The sequence below is a fragment of the Pseudorasbora parva genome, chromosome 10 (genome assembly GCF_024679245.1).
Source record: "Pseudorasbora parva isolate DD20220531a chromosome 10, ASM2467924v1, whole genome shotgun sequence".
NCBI classification, from domain to species: domain Eukaryota; kingdom Metazoa; phylum Chordata; class Actinopteri; order Cypriniformes; family Gobionidae; genus Pseudorasbora; species Pseudorasbora parva.
In genome coordinates this window covers 19,294,868-19,312,784 of record NC_090181.1, presented here as the reverse complement: position 1 = coordinate 19,312,784, position 17,917 = coordinate 19,294,868, and the positions used below count along the sequence as shown (strand labels likewise).

The window sequence follows — 17,917 nt, the reverse complement described above, 5'->3', positions numbered from 1 at the left end:
CTTTAAGACACATTTTAAAGGTGTTGATGAGGCTATTTTATGACCTCAGGGCACCAACACAGAAGGTCCAATTACCTTTAAACATTAAGTGCCACCAGTGAGTGAGAAGCAGCTGGTTGGCACATTTAAAGGACCTGTAGTGATTTCAGATTGCCAATAGCTCTAAGCCGGAAGAAGCAACTCTTCAAAACAGCTTTAATATGCTTGTAAAATTTAAGGGCTTAAGCAAACAAAACATTTTGGTTATGTAGATAATGATAATGTGTTCTTTTCAGGAACTACAAACGAAACGAAAGATGGCCTTTGGCTTATTCGGGCACATTTACAGTAATGCTATGTGTGTGGCCCCTGCTAAATAAATAAATGACAAAGTCTGTATGGTCATTTATAATGTAAACACTGTCTTGTTCTCTTTTTTCTTCTTCTTCTTCTTCTTCTTCTTCTTCTTTTTCTCTCTAAACCAGTGGTATGTTTATAGGTTTTAACCATTCTACATTTAAACAACTTCCTTGTAATTTAAAAAAAAGGTTTAAAAGGGTAACCATCAATAGCTGTAAAGTCATACACAATCCCTTTTACTGCCATAATTTACACATGTCCTATAAATGTAAAAGGACTTCAGTAATTGGTTGGATAAAGCGAAGTGTTTACGGTCAATTGTGGAGGACCATTCCCCTCCATAGCAACAGTTGGTATTTCAAAAATAATTTAGGTAATTTTTTATTTCATGTTTACTTTTAAAGTTATATACAGCTCTGTATCATCAACATAACAGTGAAGATAAAATGTAAAACAAAATAATGAAGCCAAAAGGAAGCATATATGAAGAATATTTTAAATGGTCCTTAGATAGAACCTTGAGGTACTCTGTATTAAGGTGCATTTATATTATTTTTGTTGCAGTACACAATGCTATCTGGCCAGGTCCCATTTCAGTGTCAGGGAAAGAGTCTAATGCACACCAGTGCAGAGGAGATCATGAGGAAAATCAAACAAGGAGACTTCTCTTTTGAAGGTGAAGCCTGGAGGAATGTGTCCAACCAGGCTAAGGATCTGATACAAGGTGAGAGACAGCTGGAGACCATTTTGTAGTGTACATAGGATTGCATTTGTTAAAACTTCAATGTTAATGTGTTGCATTCTCATTGTACAGAGCTGCTGACGGTGGACCCTGACAAGCGGATAAAGATGTGCGGCCTACGCTATAATGCCTGGCTACAGGACGACAGTCAGCTCTCCTCCAACCCTCTTATGACCCCTGACATCCTGGGATCTTCTACCATATCAGTGCACTCTTGTTTCAAAGCCACCTTCAATGTAAGAAAAATGGAAGGAGACTAGAAAATAAAGAGTAAAAGAGTAACGCGGGGAGCGGTGTGGATAATTGTTTAGGATAAATTGTCATGGCATACAACATAAAAGATATTTTGGCCATTTCGTTTAAATTTTACATGCAAATTGTAGAGCAAATTACATTCAAAATGCAGGGTAGGAAATTTGGATAAGTGTTTAACTTTTATAGGTTATTTTTGTAACTGTTAAATACAATTCCTGTTTTAATTAGAGAGAAAAAAATACAATAATAATGATATTAATAAAATAATAATAATACAATTTAGTAAGCTTTGTATATTATAAGTGTAATTTTGGATCGGTTATGTCTTCCCCAGGCCTTTAATAAGTGTAAGCGTGAGGGATTCCGACTTCAGACGGTTGACAAGGCTCCTTTGGCCAAACGCAGGAAGATGAAGAAGACCAGCACCAGCACAGAGACCCGCAGTAGCTCTAGCGAGAGCACGCACTCCTCTTCCTCTTCCTCCCAGTCTCAGGATAAGATGCCACTGGGCGGAGAGATGCCCATCATTCCCCAGGCCTCCGAGAGTCCTCCTCTCACTCTGGGCCCTGATGAAGAGCCCTCTCAGGGTGAACTCCATTTTACAGAGTGATCGGACACTTTCAAACTGTCTCTTTCTTTCTCCTCACACTCTGGCAAGGGCGTACAACTCCAGATTTTGCATGTGGGGACCAACTCAAATCCATCATTAGCAATAGATGCACACCATGAGCGCTGAAGATCGAGCTGGAGCGAACATCTGGCTCAAGTCCTGCATGGCTAAATATCACTGCATCCAGTCCAGTGTCTCAAACACAAGAGAGAAGTTCACTTTGAGGAGCATCAAGACCTTCCAATGATGGAGAAAGAAGAAAAGCCTGCTTTTGCAGCGTTCTGACAGACCAGGTGCTTTGCTTCAGGCAAAAAAAAAAGAAGAGAGATAAGGAATATGTATTTTTAAAAAATATACAAAGAATTTATTTAAAAGAAAATTTATTGTTTATACAGACTTCTCTTAAATTTGGTATATCATAGATATTTGGAATATTTGACAAACTGGTATATACCAAATATAACAGCTACTTTTGTGCTGGGAGCTTTATGCTGTTGATTCACATATTTAACTTCTTCCAAAAGATTTTACTGAAGTAGCAACAATTAGGTGTAATAGTTTCCGTGTTCTGTGTAGAACTGTTGTTTATGTAGTTAACCCTTGGCAAGGTAAAAGAGACCGCTTGTTTCACAGTTACATGTTATTTGAATTTTCTGTTGAGATACTTTCCTCAGGTTATTTATTTGTGTTTATGAACTTGAGCTAATTTTTAAAGAGTTGAAGACAATGCCACTGGCTGAAGGTGTGGTCACATCTACCCTTGCTCTGTGAAAAATGTGTGTCTGAAATCCAGTTTTGTATTTGGTTCAAGCTTTTAGAAGATTTCCACATTGACCAAGAAGAAACTGCTTGGTTTGAAAGTGACTTCTATGAGTATTTCTTCGTTCATAGATAACAGTAGATGACAGTAGATGACAGTAGACAATGGAACATTTGTAACTTTTTGGCTAAAATGTTGCTAATGTGACCATGCCTTAAAAGAGAAAACGCTGGAGATGTTGTCTTGGAAGTTGGATTCCATTACTAAAGGTTTTATACCTGAGTATAAGTTTAGGCTGAGCATGAATCTGCAGACAGATGTTTAAGTCAACATGAATTTAAAATAGACCCATTTTAAATTATTAATACATCTGGTTCTAACTATTCATTGGTGTTATTACAAAGAAAATAAAAGTTTTGTAGTCTTTAATCAAAATTTAACCAGGTAGATAAACTTATGTACTTATTGCAAAACAATGCAACATATTAGAGAAAATAGAATGGGTTGCAGTTCATGTAGACTATAAACTATGCGCCTGCAAAGTCTAATGGCATGCTTATCTTAGAAGAGATAACCATGACTGCAGGCCACATTTTAGCCTGAAATGAAGTGATATGCCAGAAGACATATGTGGCTTCCTGCTTGATGGTGACACTTTGTGTTTTTTTTGTGTGGCTGTGTTAGTTTACTGATTCTTCAAGACGGGCTGTGGTACAGCCTGTGGTGTTAAAAAAAGATGCTCTTGCAGTTTTTTTATCTTTGCATCATCTATTTCACAAACCTTGGAGGTTTTGTGACATTGAGCTGCAATCTTGTATTACTCAAGTCTGGACAAGATCTGGACAGATATTTTCAGGAGCATTTGAGCTCAGCCTGGACTCGGACTCGAATGAGCTGTTCTGGACTAGTCGTTGAAAATTTGGTCTTGGACTTGAGACCAGTTTTGACTCTAAGAAATAAAAGTTCCAAAAGGGAGTTTTCACAGCGATGCCATAGAAGAACCATTTTGGGTTCCCTAAAGAACCTTTTATAGCTCTTTTTTTCACCAGAATAGTTTGCGTTCTCTGAGCCAGATCCTGTTCTCGGCCAGGTGAACTAGAGCCTGTCATGAACTAGCTGCGTGGCTTGACAGACTTGAGGAACGAATGGTGACATAATGCTGCTATGTGTTGTTTAACGGACCTAAGTCTAAAATCAAACAGTGTGCATCCCAGTGTTGGGGCAGGCAGTGTGGCACTTCTGTTTTGCTTTTCACAGTACACGGGAGGGATTTTGGTATATTGGCATCTCGCATAATTCCTGGTACTATAATCTGTCCTTTTTGGAGATATATTGATACTGAAACTGAAACCGTTGATTCGCTCACTCTCTCGCACACAGGGTCTCTCTTTATTTAGAAATAAAGAGCAATGTGGTGTACAGCATTTCTCCGCTCTCCAGCAAGTTTTAATGGCCGGAGTAGAACTATCTTTCTGGTCTGGAACGGCCTGTTCTGCAGTGGAAATGCGCAGAATGGTTCAAGAATGGACAAGGTGGAAAAGGGGAAACTTAATCAGAACTATTTTTGTTCTAAGTATGAAGAACATTTTTCCACTATTAAGAACCTTTTGAACAACGGAAACTTTCCATGGATGTTGAAGTCAATGCCAATAAAGAACCTTTACTTTTAAAGCTGTGTCCCTTTTCAGAAACTCCATCCTTCAAAGGACGTAGACTTCAACGGTCACGCCGCAAAGTTCGGACAGAGCGTTGTTAAATGGGACAGTCAAGCCTATGGAGGATTGTTTTTGTCGCCTAGCAACTGTGACAGCTCCCGTCGACGAGCAGCAGTGATGTTTGTTCTGGATGTTTTTTTTAAAGTTACTTTCTGTCTGAAAACAAAACAGGGTTCACAACCTGTCTAAATATGTTCACCTTGGTCCATTTCTGTGCATAATATAAACGATATAACATCGCATCTTAGTATAATATAACATTTGAACCGCTTTTTAATTTTAGTTTTTTACATTTATTTTAACATTTGTATTTGAGCAGGTTGAAACCCAATACTTGCGTTTAACAGTGTGATCTGGCAATCTCTAAAAAAAAAAAATGAATTCTGGGGTAGGCTAGGCCACGAAGGATCCATGTGTTGTACCCTTTATTGCTCGTGAAACGAAGGACACATTTCGTTGCCACATACGAAGGAGCCTTCGAATTATGACGGCCTTCGGCGCACTGTGATGCGCTGTGTGTAGTTAGTATTTTCTAGTTGGTGGTGGTATTCTACAGTTTGGATTTTATTTTTGGTTCATAAGTCATAAGTCCCATATTATTCATTCATATCTTGCAAGCACTACAAAACTATTTGAAAGGCACTTGAACTCTACATTGCTATGCAAATGTTATTTTCTTCCTTTTTTATTTTTGTCTCTATTCATATCCTGAAATACCTTTATGCATTTGAAAATAATCAATATAAATAGTGCCTCATCAGGACGAACATAACTGCCGTCTTTAGAGACAGTCGTAAGGCTCTAGTCTCTAAGTAAATCATGCATTCCACTTCTTGTGCACTAAACGAGACGAGACGAGACATCCCATTATTCAGCATTTAAATGGCGAGGGCTGGATCGGGACCCAGCGGTGGGCACGCATGCATGCAAGCACACACATACTGGTGCTCCTGCCCACTCGAACTGGGGCAAAGGACAAGAGCAATAAGAACAGCAGGAGCTCGGCTCACTTTCATGTGGCTGAAAGCTGCCACATTTGGCCTCTTCCCCATCACTGTTCTCCCTGAAGCGCCTTCATTACTGCCTCTTTTTGTTTGGGTGTATTAATAGAACAAGAATGATGGGAGGCAGAGAGAGAACTCTCCTCTGGGAGTTAAGCTTTATTAGATGATTTGCTGTGCTGCTGTTTGTCCCACCGGCTCCCCGCGTCCAATTGCACAAACATGGAGCTTACTTTACTGTCTGATAAGTTTTTAGGGTGTTTTGTTTTAGCTTGTTTTTAGCTGTTATGAGATTATAGGCCAGACGTGGGTTTTCATTTAGCATTTATAAATGTGGAGTGAGCATGTTGTGAGCATCAGCCCTTAAACTGAATTCCTTTGATCTGTGCACTTCCTTTTATTTTTGTCCTATTTTAGTGCTCTTGGGTTATTGTAAATTGTGTTGTCTGGTTGTGAAATGTAACCAAGGGGCCCATGCGCTTTTATCTGTGATAGACAGTGGCTAGTTCTGGGCGGTTCATCTGCTCTGCTTTCTAAACTTCACCTTGTTTTTTAAGAAGTTGTGGATTTGAAGCTGTAGAGTTGAGTTGATGCTGGAATGTAAATGGATTTTTTAATTGCATGGAAACTTTTTCAAATTTAATGCATAGTGAAAAGTTTGAAGTTTCATTTTATACTATCTTTAGTAGAATTGCCTTGTTTTAGAGGTGGCTATGCTTAAGCTGTAAAATGTCTTAAAATATCATGTTAGCCACCCAAATACAAATTAACATTCTTTTTGACACTACCAGTTGGGGTTAGTAAGATTTTTTGTTTTACTATTATTTAGGCCTTTTTTTTAAAAAGAAATTAACACTTATACATTACATTTATCAAAAGTGAAAGTAAAGCATTTATGATGTTACATTTTGTTCATCAAAAAATCTTGAAATCATCTTTAAAAATATTAAGCAGCAGAACTATTTTCAACATTGATGATAAAACATTATTATATTTAAAAATATTTTAAAGGGGCTCTTTGTAGAATTAAGAAATATGTGTTATTAGTGACACCGGTGGCCGTTAAGTGAACTGAAGCCATCAACTTGCTTGCGCGAGAGTGAGTGAGTGAGTGAGAGAGAGAGAGAGAGAGAGAGAGAGAGAGAGAGAGAGAGAGAGAGAGAGAGAGAGAGAGAGAGAGAGAGCCTCACATGGCGAAGTTCTTTTTCGTTTTTTGAGTAGAAGTAGTAAAGTAAAAGTAAAAAGTAAACACCTTTGTAGCGATAGCTACTGTTAATGAACATCCCGTCGTCCACGCTGCTGAGAACGACGGTTAGATGAATACCTAAATATGTGCTGTGCTCTTTCCTCTCAGTAAAAAAAACACATAATGTTACATGCAAAAATGACAGCGCTCAAGAAAGCTTCTTATCATAGCAATGCGAATATGTTTGCACTAGCTCGGCATCATGTCAGCAGATGAGGCAAATACTGAATTTACACCTTTAATAGGCTATGATAGTTTGATTAGGCCTATAATAAGCCTAAAGAGACTATTTAGACATGACTGTGAGATTGTTTGAATTAGTTCATTTTCTTTGCATGCCACATTGCCATGGTGGTACAAAATGGCTGCAGATCACATTTTTGTGATTTTTTTTTTTTCTATACTAAAAAAAAAAAAAACTGTCTAGCAGTCATTCATATTTGTCATAGGCAAAAAAACAACCAATTATTATAGCCCCTTATAGTTATTTTAAATCGCAATAATCCACCAACAATATTACAGTTTTTATAAAATGTTTGATCAAATGCAACTTTGGTGAGGATAAGATACTTGTTTCTATGGGAAAAAAATTACTAACCCCAAACTTCTATCTTCAGTCTTTATTGTCTGTGTTTTTGGCTAATTTGTGACCAGGCAAACTGTTGGTGTTGACTCAAAGCTTTTATTCAAAACCATTAAAGTTACATTAAATCAAAGGTATTGGAAAACATTTAACACTTTAAAATTTAAAATGGATTATGTGAATTGTGAAATGAACACAGCTAGTGTTTCCAGCTCAGAGCAGGCTACCTGTAGGCTACCATGTTTTCATTCTCGTCTGTGCATGTCAATGCAATTGTCTCTTCCTGGATCTATTGAAATTGGTTATAATGTTGAATAATTTACATATCCGTTTTATTTAGACCAAAGTCATGATTTGTAGCAGTGAAAATTGTTGAGCTGAGCTTTAACTTTCTTTGTAGTAAAGTCTTTAAAACCCTGTTGGTTTGGTTAGGTTCTTGTCTATGCGCTTCCTTCCTCCAGCATTTCCTGCTGTGAGTGAAATACATTTATAAATTATGTTTGTTATAGTCATATTAAGAAGCATATTAGCCTACTTGCACAATCCCTCACGCCTTTTTTTCGCCTGACGAAGAAATGGATCAGGCACTTTCATTGCACTTTTTTTAAGCCACCAAAAATCATAATGCAAAATGTACATCATATATACGGTCCAGCTCTTTATGGGTTTGATAACTGCCAGTTTGCAGTACTTTTGGTTTCGTAGCAAATTCAGATATTGTGATCGTGATGATCTAAAATGTAATGTTTTGCAAATATGATCAATTTTGAAATATGTATTTTTGCTATTTTGCATTTTAATGTTCAGTTGTTGCAGCACAAGCTGCATTAAATTGCGAAGGGAGTTTTGAGTGAATAGATTTAAAGGGAAATTTCACAGGCCGTTTTCTTACTAGTGTACAACCAAACGCTGCCACCAAGGGGCGCTGTTTACACAGCTTTTGGTAGACTGTTTGCATTGATGGTCATTTCTGAGGAAAGAACATTTTGATTATGGGATGTATATAAGAGCTTTCATGTCTTTAAACTCTGTAAGTGCACTGTGCACTAGATGTTTAATGTTTAGCCATTACATGAAGACACATATTTGAACATGAGACCTAAATGGCTTATCATAAATGCATTTTAGCTATCTAGCTGGGCTAGAGTTCGACTCATATTCATTTATTTAAATTGAATTATTAAACTATAACGATTGAAAGCACCAAAATAGCCCTATTTATAGTGAGGTGTAATGCTGTGTATGTGTTTTGTAAGTGCTAAGCCATATATTTCACCACACAGTAGGCTAAAACCTGTTTATGTGTCCAGTGCTTTGTTTAAGATGATATTCTTTTGTAATAAGAGGACACGCTATACATGAAAAGGTCATATTATCAAAGATTGTGTGGTTATATTAGTTCATTATGTTGATACAAATGTGAGTTGGAGTGTCTTGCATGAGTGTTTAGTCACAGATGAGTTGAATCAACTGTCTGTGTGATGTCAGAAGTCTGCTCCTTTATAACTGGTCTTGTTAGCAGCTGTTTCCCCATTTGTTTTGTGATTCAAAATATGTTTTGAGGTGGTTATTAAAAAAAGGGCTTAAAGTTTGAAATACATCTTATTTAACAAGAGTAATATAATTTAGAATTTCACAAATGGAATAAAACCTCTAAATTCACAAAAAGCATGTAATATGTGTGTTTATTCTGATGTGGGTTTTAATTTTTTTTTTTTTTTTTTTGTCTAAAATGCTGATTTTTTAGGGACATTTCTCCCTGAAGAATTATGATACATGAGTGTACACACACACACACACACACACACACACACACACACACACACACACACACACACACACACACGTTAAAGAATCCGACCATGGCATTAATACTGATTCATCCAACAAGAAACTCTTGAAAAAAGTCAAGAGCCATATATCATCAAAGAGATGTATCCCAGTTTACTATTCGAACCACTGAAGCACATATCCATCATTCTGTGTGTTGATTTGAGCACAGGTTGGTGTATCTTAGTAAAGAGCTCCAAAACACAATGAATGGGAAAGAGAGCAGAAAGAGCTTCGGGTCTAAAGTGGGAGGTGTTGAGGAGTCAATGGCGGGAAATACGGGATTTCTGCATGGAACCCACATCTCCTATTGTCTCCCTTAAATTTTGACCAGGCTGCCCTGGCGAGCAGTGATGGGACTTTTTCTTTTCTTCTCCACCTTAGTCCCGAGGCCCTTCCCTCCTGTCTCGCCCGGCATTCCAGTGGGCCACCAGAGAAGCTGCTTTAGAGATGGGGCTGCTCGCTCTTGGGTGGCCTCTTGTGCAGGGGGCTGCAAAGGGGAGGAGACGATGTCTTATTAATTGACTGGGTGTCTTGGAAGAAGTGTAGGAATTTGGCTGCGGGAGAAAAAGGAGAGGAAGGGCTGCCCCACAGCTTAGCCTGGACCTCCTACTCAATCATAAATGTCAACTACATATTTACATTTTCTGAGAAAAAAAGGGAAGCATTGCCAGGAAGTGCACAAGTCAGTGCCACAATACTATTGCTGTGGATGGTTGCTAGGGTGTTGATAAAGTGTTTTTACCTTAAGTTGTTGCTAGAATGGTGTTTTGAAAGGAGTTTTGAGAAGTTGCTTGCAAGTCTCTATATCTATCCCCACCCCCCAAAATATTTTTTTTATGGAAAATCACTTAGAAAGGGGGTTTCCATTACCAAAAAGTACTGTGACAGTATTGTGATACAGTAATGGTATCAGATAAATGAAAGACAAAAGTGAGTCTTTTTACTTTTTAAATGGAAACCATGGATACAAAAACCTGAGTACACAATTTTCAACAAAAGTGTATAGGTTCCCAGTGTTTCTATTTTGTTGATTGCAACAACTTAAAATCTTTAAATTTGGCTGACATCTGTTTTCAAATGGCCATAATATTTGAACAAAACTGCTTCACTGTGTGTGTGTGGGGGGGGGGGATTTAATTTTCAACCTTTACTAATACATTATTAAAATCAAATGTTAGTTAATGTACTTTGAAATAAGCTAGATTTTTATTTAAAACTACAAATATTCATAAATATTTAAGACCTTATTGTAAAGTGTTTTTCATATATATATATATCATACACACACACACACACACACACACACACACACACACACACGGTAATAATGAAAACAATGGCAAACTACTCAAAAAAGTTCTTTTCATGAATTTCATACTTTTATTGAAACTATATTCTTCATTATGTTATGATACCTATACTGTCGTGAAAAAGTTTTGGGTCAGTAAACTGATCAAATGTGAGAAGAGAAATTTACAATGTTGCAAAGGATTTCTATATAAATGCTGTTTTTTGAGTTTTAATTAATCTAAAACTATTGACACTGTCGCCATTTTGTTTAGTTTTGTTCATGGACTTTCCGTTTTCATTTGTCACGTTTCTTTGTTCTGAGTCCCGCCACTCGTCTGTCCCCATAGTTACCATCATTATTAGTTCATATGTGTCGGCTGTGTGTCATCTATTACGCTCGTTAGTGTCGCTACTTAAGTTGTTCCTTTCCCTGCACTCCTTGTCTGGTCGGCATTATGTTTAGATGCGTTGTGATGTTGCCTGTCTGCCTTCGGCCTGTCTTTAGAGTATTGTTTGGGAACTGAATTGCCTGTCTTCAATTCCTGCCAGCACGCACTAGCGACAGAAAAAACTTTTCACAAAAATGTGAAGTAACTGTTTCTGACCTTGATACATTTTACTTGAGAAACAAATTAGATCATGAAGATTGAATAAATTATGCTGAAAATTCCGCTTTGTGTCACAGGGATAAATTCAATTTTAAAATATACTGATAAATAGAATTATTTTTTTAAATTGTAATCATTTTTCACAATATCACATATTTCTGATAAAGGCAGCCTTGGTGAGACTTTCAAAAAAATGTTTAAAAAATCTCCCAACCCCAAACTTTTTGAACTTATATCAGTTGTATTTCTCTGACATTTTTGATTTCCTTGCGCACCCAACCCTGGAATTAAAACATGTTCATTATAGAAAAGTTGTATTCAAATCATTGTATGTATGAATTGCATTTGTTAATGTATTTTTTAATAAAGTAGTAGATCCAGACAATTAAACTATTTCCATGATTAATCTACTGCTCTATATTGAACATGTCAAAACACCCTTTTATGGTATTTTTTATGTTGTTCAAAATCAAACCCCTATAGTGATGCTTGCTTTACTGGATTTTTCATGTACAGATTTTGACTATCGACACAAAAAAATGAGACAGCTGCTGCCTTTAACCGGCCTTGTATATGGCAAGTGGAATTTGAAAAGACTCAGCAGAGATTTTCGGTGGAGCGGGCTGTGGGAAAGGCCCGTTCAGGTTGGAGTGCTCCTGGAGGCTCTGAATGGGCCTGCTGTGGCTGAGTGTGTCAGTGGGATGTGATTGAGTGGGATGTTCTCAGGGTACGGCAGGAGGGGCAGACTAGGGGGAGGTGTGTAGAAGTGTAGTAGCTACCAATGTGGTCTCCCCCCCCTCCCCAACCTTATCACCATCAGTGTCCAGAGCCGTAATCCCGTTACATGTGTCCCCATTAGCTCCGATGGGAGCCTCTATTGTCTCCTTGTGAGTCGGTCGGAGTCATCGTCCAGGCCTTGCCATGTTTGCTCTAGCTTCCCACACCCAGCTGTCCCCATGGCAATCCCACACACACAAACGTGGGTCGCAGGGTGAGAAGTGAGGTGAAATGACGCTCAGCAAGAGTTTAAGCTCAAATTGAGGACTATGCATTTCTGTACCTTTAACCTATGGAGAATATGAAAAGATTTGTGAGGCCACTCTGGCGGAGGTTTTTTGATAATTACCATCTAACTGTACATGATCCCAATTTTTATACAGATACTTAGAAAAAATAATAATGCATTTTGAAACTAATGGAGCTAACTTAAAAATGATTCAATCTCGCAGACCCTGAAGGGAAATCCTACAGTTCTGTGATCATTATACATGTTTATGGCATCAAATTTTTCTGTTTATTCTGAGGCCTACACTGTAAAAAAATATTGTTGGTTTAACTTAAAAAGTAAGTAACCTAATTTCCTTAAAACTTTGACTTTACTGAAATTAAAAAGTTTAGTTGATACAATGAAGGAAATTGGTTCAATAAATAGAAACTCAAAATATTATTGTATCTGAGCAACATAAAAATGTAATAAATCATGAAAATAGTAAATTTGGCATGTTTCACTTCATCACTACAGATAAAACACACACAATTACCCAATATGCTTACAAAATCTTAATTAAGATATATTTTAATAAAGGTTGTCGACTCTTAAAAATGTTCATTGTATTAACTCAAATTTTTAATTTCAATGAACTCAAAATTTTAAGGCAACCAGGTAACTTATTTTTAAAATCTTTTTACAGTGTTAACATGATATTCTTTAAAGAATGGAGAACCATGTAAATACTGTATCATAGTACATAAAGGATAATTGATCCTGAACCCCATATTTTGTGAAAATGACCAACTGACATATGGCTACTTTCAAAATAAATTAATAAAGGGACATGATTTATTAGTTAATTATTTTTTTATTCAAATATAAGTTATATGTTAAAGTAACAAACGTTAAAGAAATTATTCTTTTTTTTCCAGCAAGGACAAAAATGAAATGAAAACAAAAGTTTTTTGAAAAAAAGTGACAATAAAAACATTTATTATTTTACAAAATATTTTCATTTCAAATAAATGCTGTTATTTGAACTTTCTATTTATCTATTGTTTCAACCAAACCGTTCCAACTTTTTTTAAACATTGATAATAATAATAATATTTTCTTGAGCACCAAATCTGAATTTTATAAAAAAAATTTGCAGGACACTGAAGACTTCAGTTTTGTCATCAATAAATTACTTTTTAAAATATATGAATATTTATATCTTATACACTCTAAAAAAAGAGTGCTATATAGTACTAAAAGTGATTCTTTGGCTTGTAATCATAGGGGAACCACTTTAAGTGCTGTATAGCACCAAATCTTGGTGATTCAGTGGTTCTTTAGCGGTTCCTCACCAGTTCTATGGGATGACTGAGGTGCTATATAGCACCGTTACCATATACAGAACCCTGTATGGTTCTTCAGCGGTTCTTTGGGGTGATAAAGGTGCTATATAGCACCACTGCCGTACAAAGAACCTTTCAAGCCCCTTTAAAGGTTCTTTACACACCAAATAACTACTTTTGGTGCCATTTAGCACCATTATTGAGGAAGAAAGAAATAATTATTGAGGAAGAAATAAAATGCGATATGGCACCTCTTATGGGTTCTACATTGCACCATATGACAAAGGTGCTATAGAGCACCTTTAAAGATATAGTGCTATTTGGCACCAAAAGTGGTTCCCCTATGATTACAAGCCAAGAACCACAATTAGTGCCAAATAGCACCAATTGTTTTTAGAGTGTACTATTGTATTGCACAGTAGTTCGACATGCACAGTAAAAAAAAGAAAGAAAAAAAAGTCACAGCCTGAAATTTTTAAGTACAATCGACTTGGATGTTTAAGTTATTTCAACTAAGATTATGTTAAACTGACTTTAAAAAATGTTACATCTTGTTTAACTTATATAAAAAAGTTGATTATTTCTTAACTTATTTTGATGAGTTAAAACTATGTAAAAACATAACTTATTGAAAAAATTTTCAAAAAAAATTCCAATTTTTTTTACAGTGTGGATCTGCTCATGAAGAAAGTTTGTAGATGTTTTGAGTGTGTCTCCTCTGTCCACCGTACAGATCCATCATGTGATTAATGGAAAGCTAAACAGACAGAGCTGACCCAGGCTTGGTCACCACAACCCCCCGGTGCTTGGGACTTCAGCACAAAGCCTGCTCTCATGGAGACAAACACAGCAACAGGTCTAAAAGTATCAATACTGTCTGACATTGCTTTCCTTTTACTTAGTGTAGATAAAAATCAAGAAATCTTTTTTATCAAATTTAGCCTGTTAATGTTTGTGTGCATGTGTTTGCGACATTGCGTGTTATAGTATCAGTGAGGACAGCAGTGTAAATCTTTTGCTCCTTCACCTTCTCTTTATGCCGCTGTGCATGGGGATTTGAGTGTCTGTCTACCCAATTAGAATATATTAGCTGTGTAATTTAAGGTCAACAATTTCACTGATCCATGCCATTCATTTGAATGAAAGTCATTTGTGTGCTCGAGTGTTGTTTTATTTATTAATGTATCTGGCCCTCTGTAGCACATGACAGCCAAATCTAAAAATATAATAGATTATTACAGTGTGCATTAGAAGATGGCTTGTGCGAAAATTACTACGTTTATGCAACAAATTTGGCTCACTCTCATGCTATTTCAAACCTGAAAGGCTTTCTTTTTCTGCAAAACACAAATACATTTTGACAAGCAGTTTTGGTTCCCAATCCATGTGACTTTATTTCTTCTGTGAAACATGAGATAGGCTATGTTGAAGAATATTGGTAACCAAATAATTGTTATGGGCAAAAAAAAAAAAAAAAAAAACGTCAATGGAAGTCAATGGGAACCAAAATTGTTTGGTTACCAATATTCTTAAAAATATCTTTCTTTATGTTTCACAGAAGAAAGAAAGTTATACAGGTTTGGAATAGCATGAGGGTGAGTAAAGAGAGAATTTAATTTTGTTTGTCAAACTATTCCTTTAAGTATAATTAAGAGGAAAAGTTAATCAACATTGATTACTTAGAGGGTTTGGGGCTCACCAAACTTAGCTGGAGGTTGTTTATTGTGTGTGTGTGTGTGTGTGTGTGTGTGTGTGTGTGTGTGCGCGCGCGCGCCCTCTGTGATCTGAAGTACTTTCCGGTTACCATGACAATAGCGCTTGCTGAGGGTTCGGAGAACAATCACCTGTGAGTCGCTGTGCTGGTCGCTGAGGTTTGTGCAGCCTTTGAGAACAATTGTGCCACCATACTATATGTATTTTTTCCCAAAGCGGCAACAAGCTAATTGAACGATCATTTGAATTTTAGAGCATGCCTTTTTGTTTTATAGACAGAAACCAAATTACACCATCAGATTCTTTTTTGTACAGCACAGCACTTTTCACAAACACTTTCATACAATCTTCACATCAGAAAAAACAGCAGAAATGAAACACAACACCAGTGAAGTCCTGTTCGTCGCTCATTTCTGTTTAGACCTCTTTTGAGTCATGCAATAAATGCTGTGCTTTTTTTGTGTGTGCAAATGACCAATTACTCTCTTGAACAGTCACCCTTCACTTTGACAAAACTGGACGGAGCTCAACGTCTGTCTATGGGGCTTGTTGAGACCCAGTCTCTGGCCCCTAAATGCTGGGCTGAGGGTCTCTCTCTTCTGACCTCATTTGCAATGCTAATGGTCAGGAGACAGCTGCCATCTTACATGGAACATGGCCTCTCAGATTTTCCCAAAGGGGGAAAGAGGAATAAAAAAACAAAGGCTGCCGATAAATGGGTTTGCCTATTATTCACCAGGCCTTGTGTGCACTGGGTCCTTGAGAACATGAATTTGAATGACAGTCAGCGAGAGAGAGAACGGCGTGGTAAAAAAAGCAAAGATGTCAGTATGAATATATAATATCGGAAAAACAAAACACCGAAAAATATGATTTTTAAAAGCGTGAAGTTGAGCTCATCAGCAGAATGCTGTTTTAACAATAGCAAATAGAGAGAGCTCTTAATTTAGCCCTCATTCTCTCAGTCACTCAGCCCCGCTCCCATGCAGGCTATAAGTGTCTCCGTGAGTGATTGCGCGAGCTCTCGCCGAGTGGAGAACACTCGTGGATATTGTAGCGAATATGACGCATATGTGCATATCTGTCAGAATGGCTTTGTGATATCAGCGGTGGAAATATAGAAGCGATTTACTTCTGCTCATCAGAATTAGAGACTGTCACAATACTCCAGCTGAACGTTAATGGCCCAATGCGCTTTATGTTGTGTTTGCTAAAGCTTTTTCTTTGGCTTTAAGGGATGTCCAGTCACAGTGTTAGGTAGACTACATAACCACTCATATTCAACAAAATTTGTGATCTGAAAATCTAGTGATCTGTTAACTCTTTGTTCGCTGATGTTGCAATATGTTTGTAAAAGGTGATTTATTGGCTATTATCGTCACAATAGGAAGACAACATTCTTGAATTGCAAAATACAGTAGGCTACATAATGTTAGGCTATGTCATATGTTTGTAAAATGCAGGAAACACATTAAATGTGGTCTTAGGCTACATTCCAATATGCAATATGCAAATTCACAGTATTCATAAAGCTGCAAGCACAAAGTAGCCTACCCAGATGTTAGGCTACTACTTCTGGTGACTTTCTAAATATGGATCAAAGTCCCTTTCAAGGGATATCTGTTGAGTGTATAGGGCATCCAATACCAAGTCCTGTCTACTTGAATAGAAAAATTAAATAAAAAACTGCTTGCCACAGTATAACATTTAAAATCTGAAATACCGGTACACTGTCCCATGTATTGTTTTATATAGCCTACTCAAATAGTGTTAAAAAAACTGGCTGGACCAGCATGGGCATATGTTGTTCTAGGACTTTCTAACAGCAGCTGCAGTGACTTTACCAGTTGTTGAATGGCTCTCTTATTCAGATGGCAGGACCTTACTTTTACTCCTGGAGTAAAAGTGCAATATGCATATTGTGTGTTGCACTTTCTCTTATTCATAATAAAGTGTGCCGCACATCCTGCAAAAGGGAAGCCATAAACCCCACCCTCTCACTGCAATAAGACATGAGGCAAACTGAACAATCAAATTACACTTCAAATAAAATGTGTCCAAATATGGATTCTGTCATTTAAGGCAGGTATCTCAATGATTAGTTATTTGATGCTGTAAAACGGGTGTGTGACAGCTTCTTTGAGTGAAGTAGTCACCGATGGAGGCTCCAGTTTCATTACTATGTGATAATAAGTAGTTGTATTTACCTTATTTTAACAAGCCTTCAGTTGTTTTACAATCAGCAGACATCAAACTTGGATCAGTCAGCTACTTTCAGGGGACATGTAAAAAGGAGTTTGAGTAGGATCATGCCCCTTTCTCGGGCTCTGAACGATGTAGGCCTAATTTGCGCAAGATGTCATCGCGACCTTGGTGCATTGGCGGTTTCAATGAAAGAAAGTGCTTCATCCATCTTTTTTTTACAGTCTCTATGATCTAAAGTCTTTGGTGTGGATCCAGTGGACACTTTACTATCCCAAGTAGAGAGGCGACGCAACTGACGCTGCAAGGCCACTTGGCGAATAGGTCCAAAATAATATGTAAAATCAACACATTCTCACACCCAACTCGTCACATATGGACGCTTGACCCGGACCCCTTGTCGTCACTTTTCAACGAACTGGGCGTTGACAAATTTCTGGTCAATTTTCGACGCGCAGGGTAGTCCGATAGACTTCTATAGAACTCTGAAGCATGGTCAAGTGCCTTCCGCGTCACAATTAAGACGCAAAAGGTACCCCAAGGCGTCATGTTTCGATGCGCTGGGTGTTCCATTCATTTCAGTGAGAAACCTTTGGCGTCATACACAGACGCACTGGGTTTGGGAATGTTATCGTCATGGTGAAATTGTATTAGTTTATGATTTTGCCATTATGACATGTTGGAGTGTG

General features: G+C 37.3%; 1 protein-coding gene across 1 annotated transcript in view; it reads left to right on the top strand.

The window, feature by feature from the left end:
• The window catches only part of rps6ka5 (ribosomal protein S6 kinase, polypeptide 5), a 41,061-nt gene extending 32,153 nt beyond the window's left edge, over nt 1-8,908 (top strand). The window contains exons 15-17 of the mRNA XM_067455412.1: nt 904-1,063; nt 1,154-1,317; nt 1,671-8,908. Of these exons, the coding sequence (XP_067311513.1) occupies nt 904-1,063; nt 1,154-1,317; nt 1,671-1,946 (600 nt within the window). The 3' untranslated portion in view covers nt 1,947-8,908. The remainder of the gene's footprint in view (nt 1-903; nt 1,064-1,153; nt 1,318-1,670) is intronic.
• Nucleotides 8,909-17,917: the final 9,009 nt, after the last annotated feature.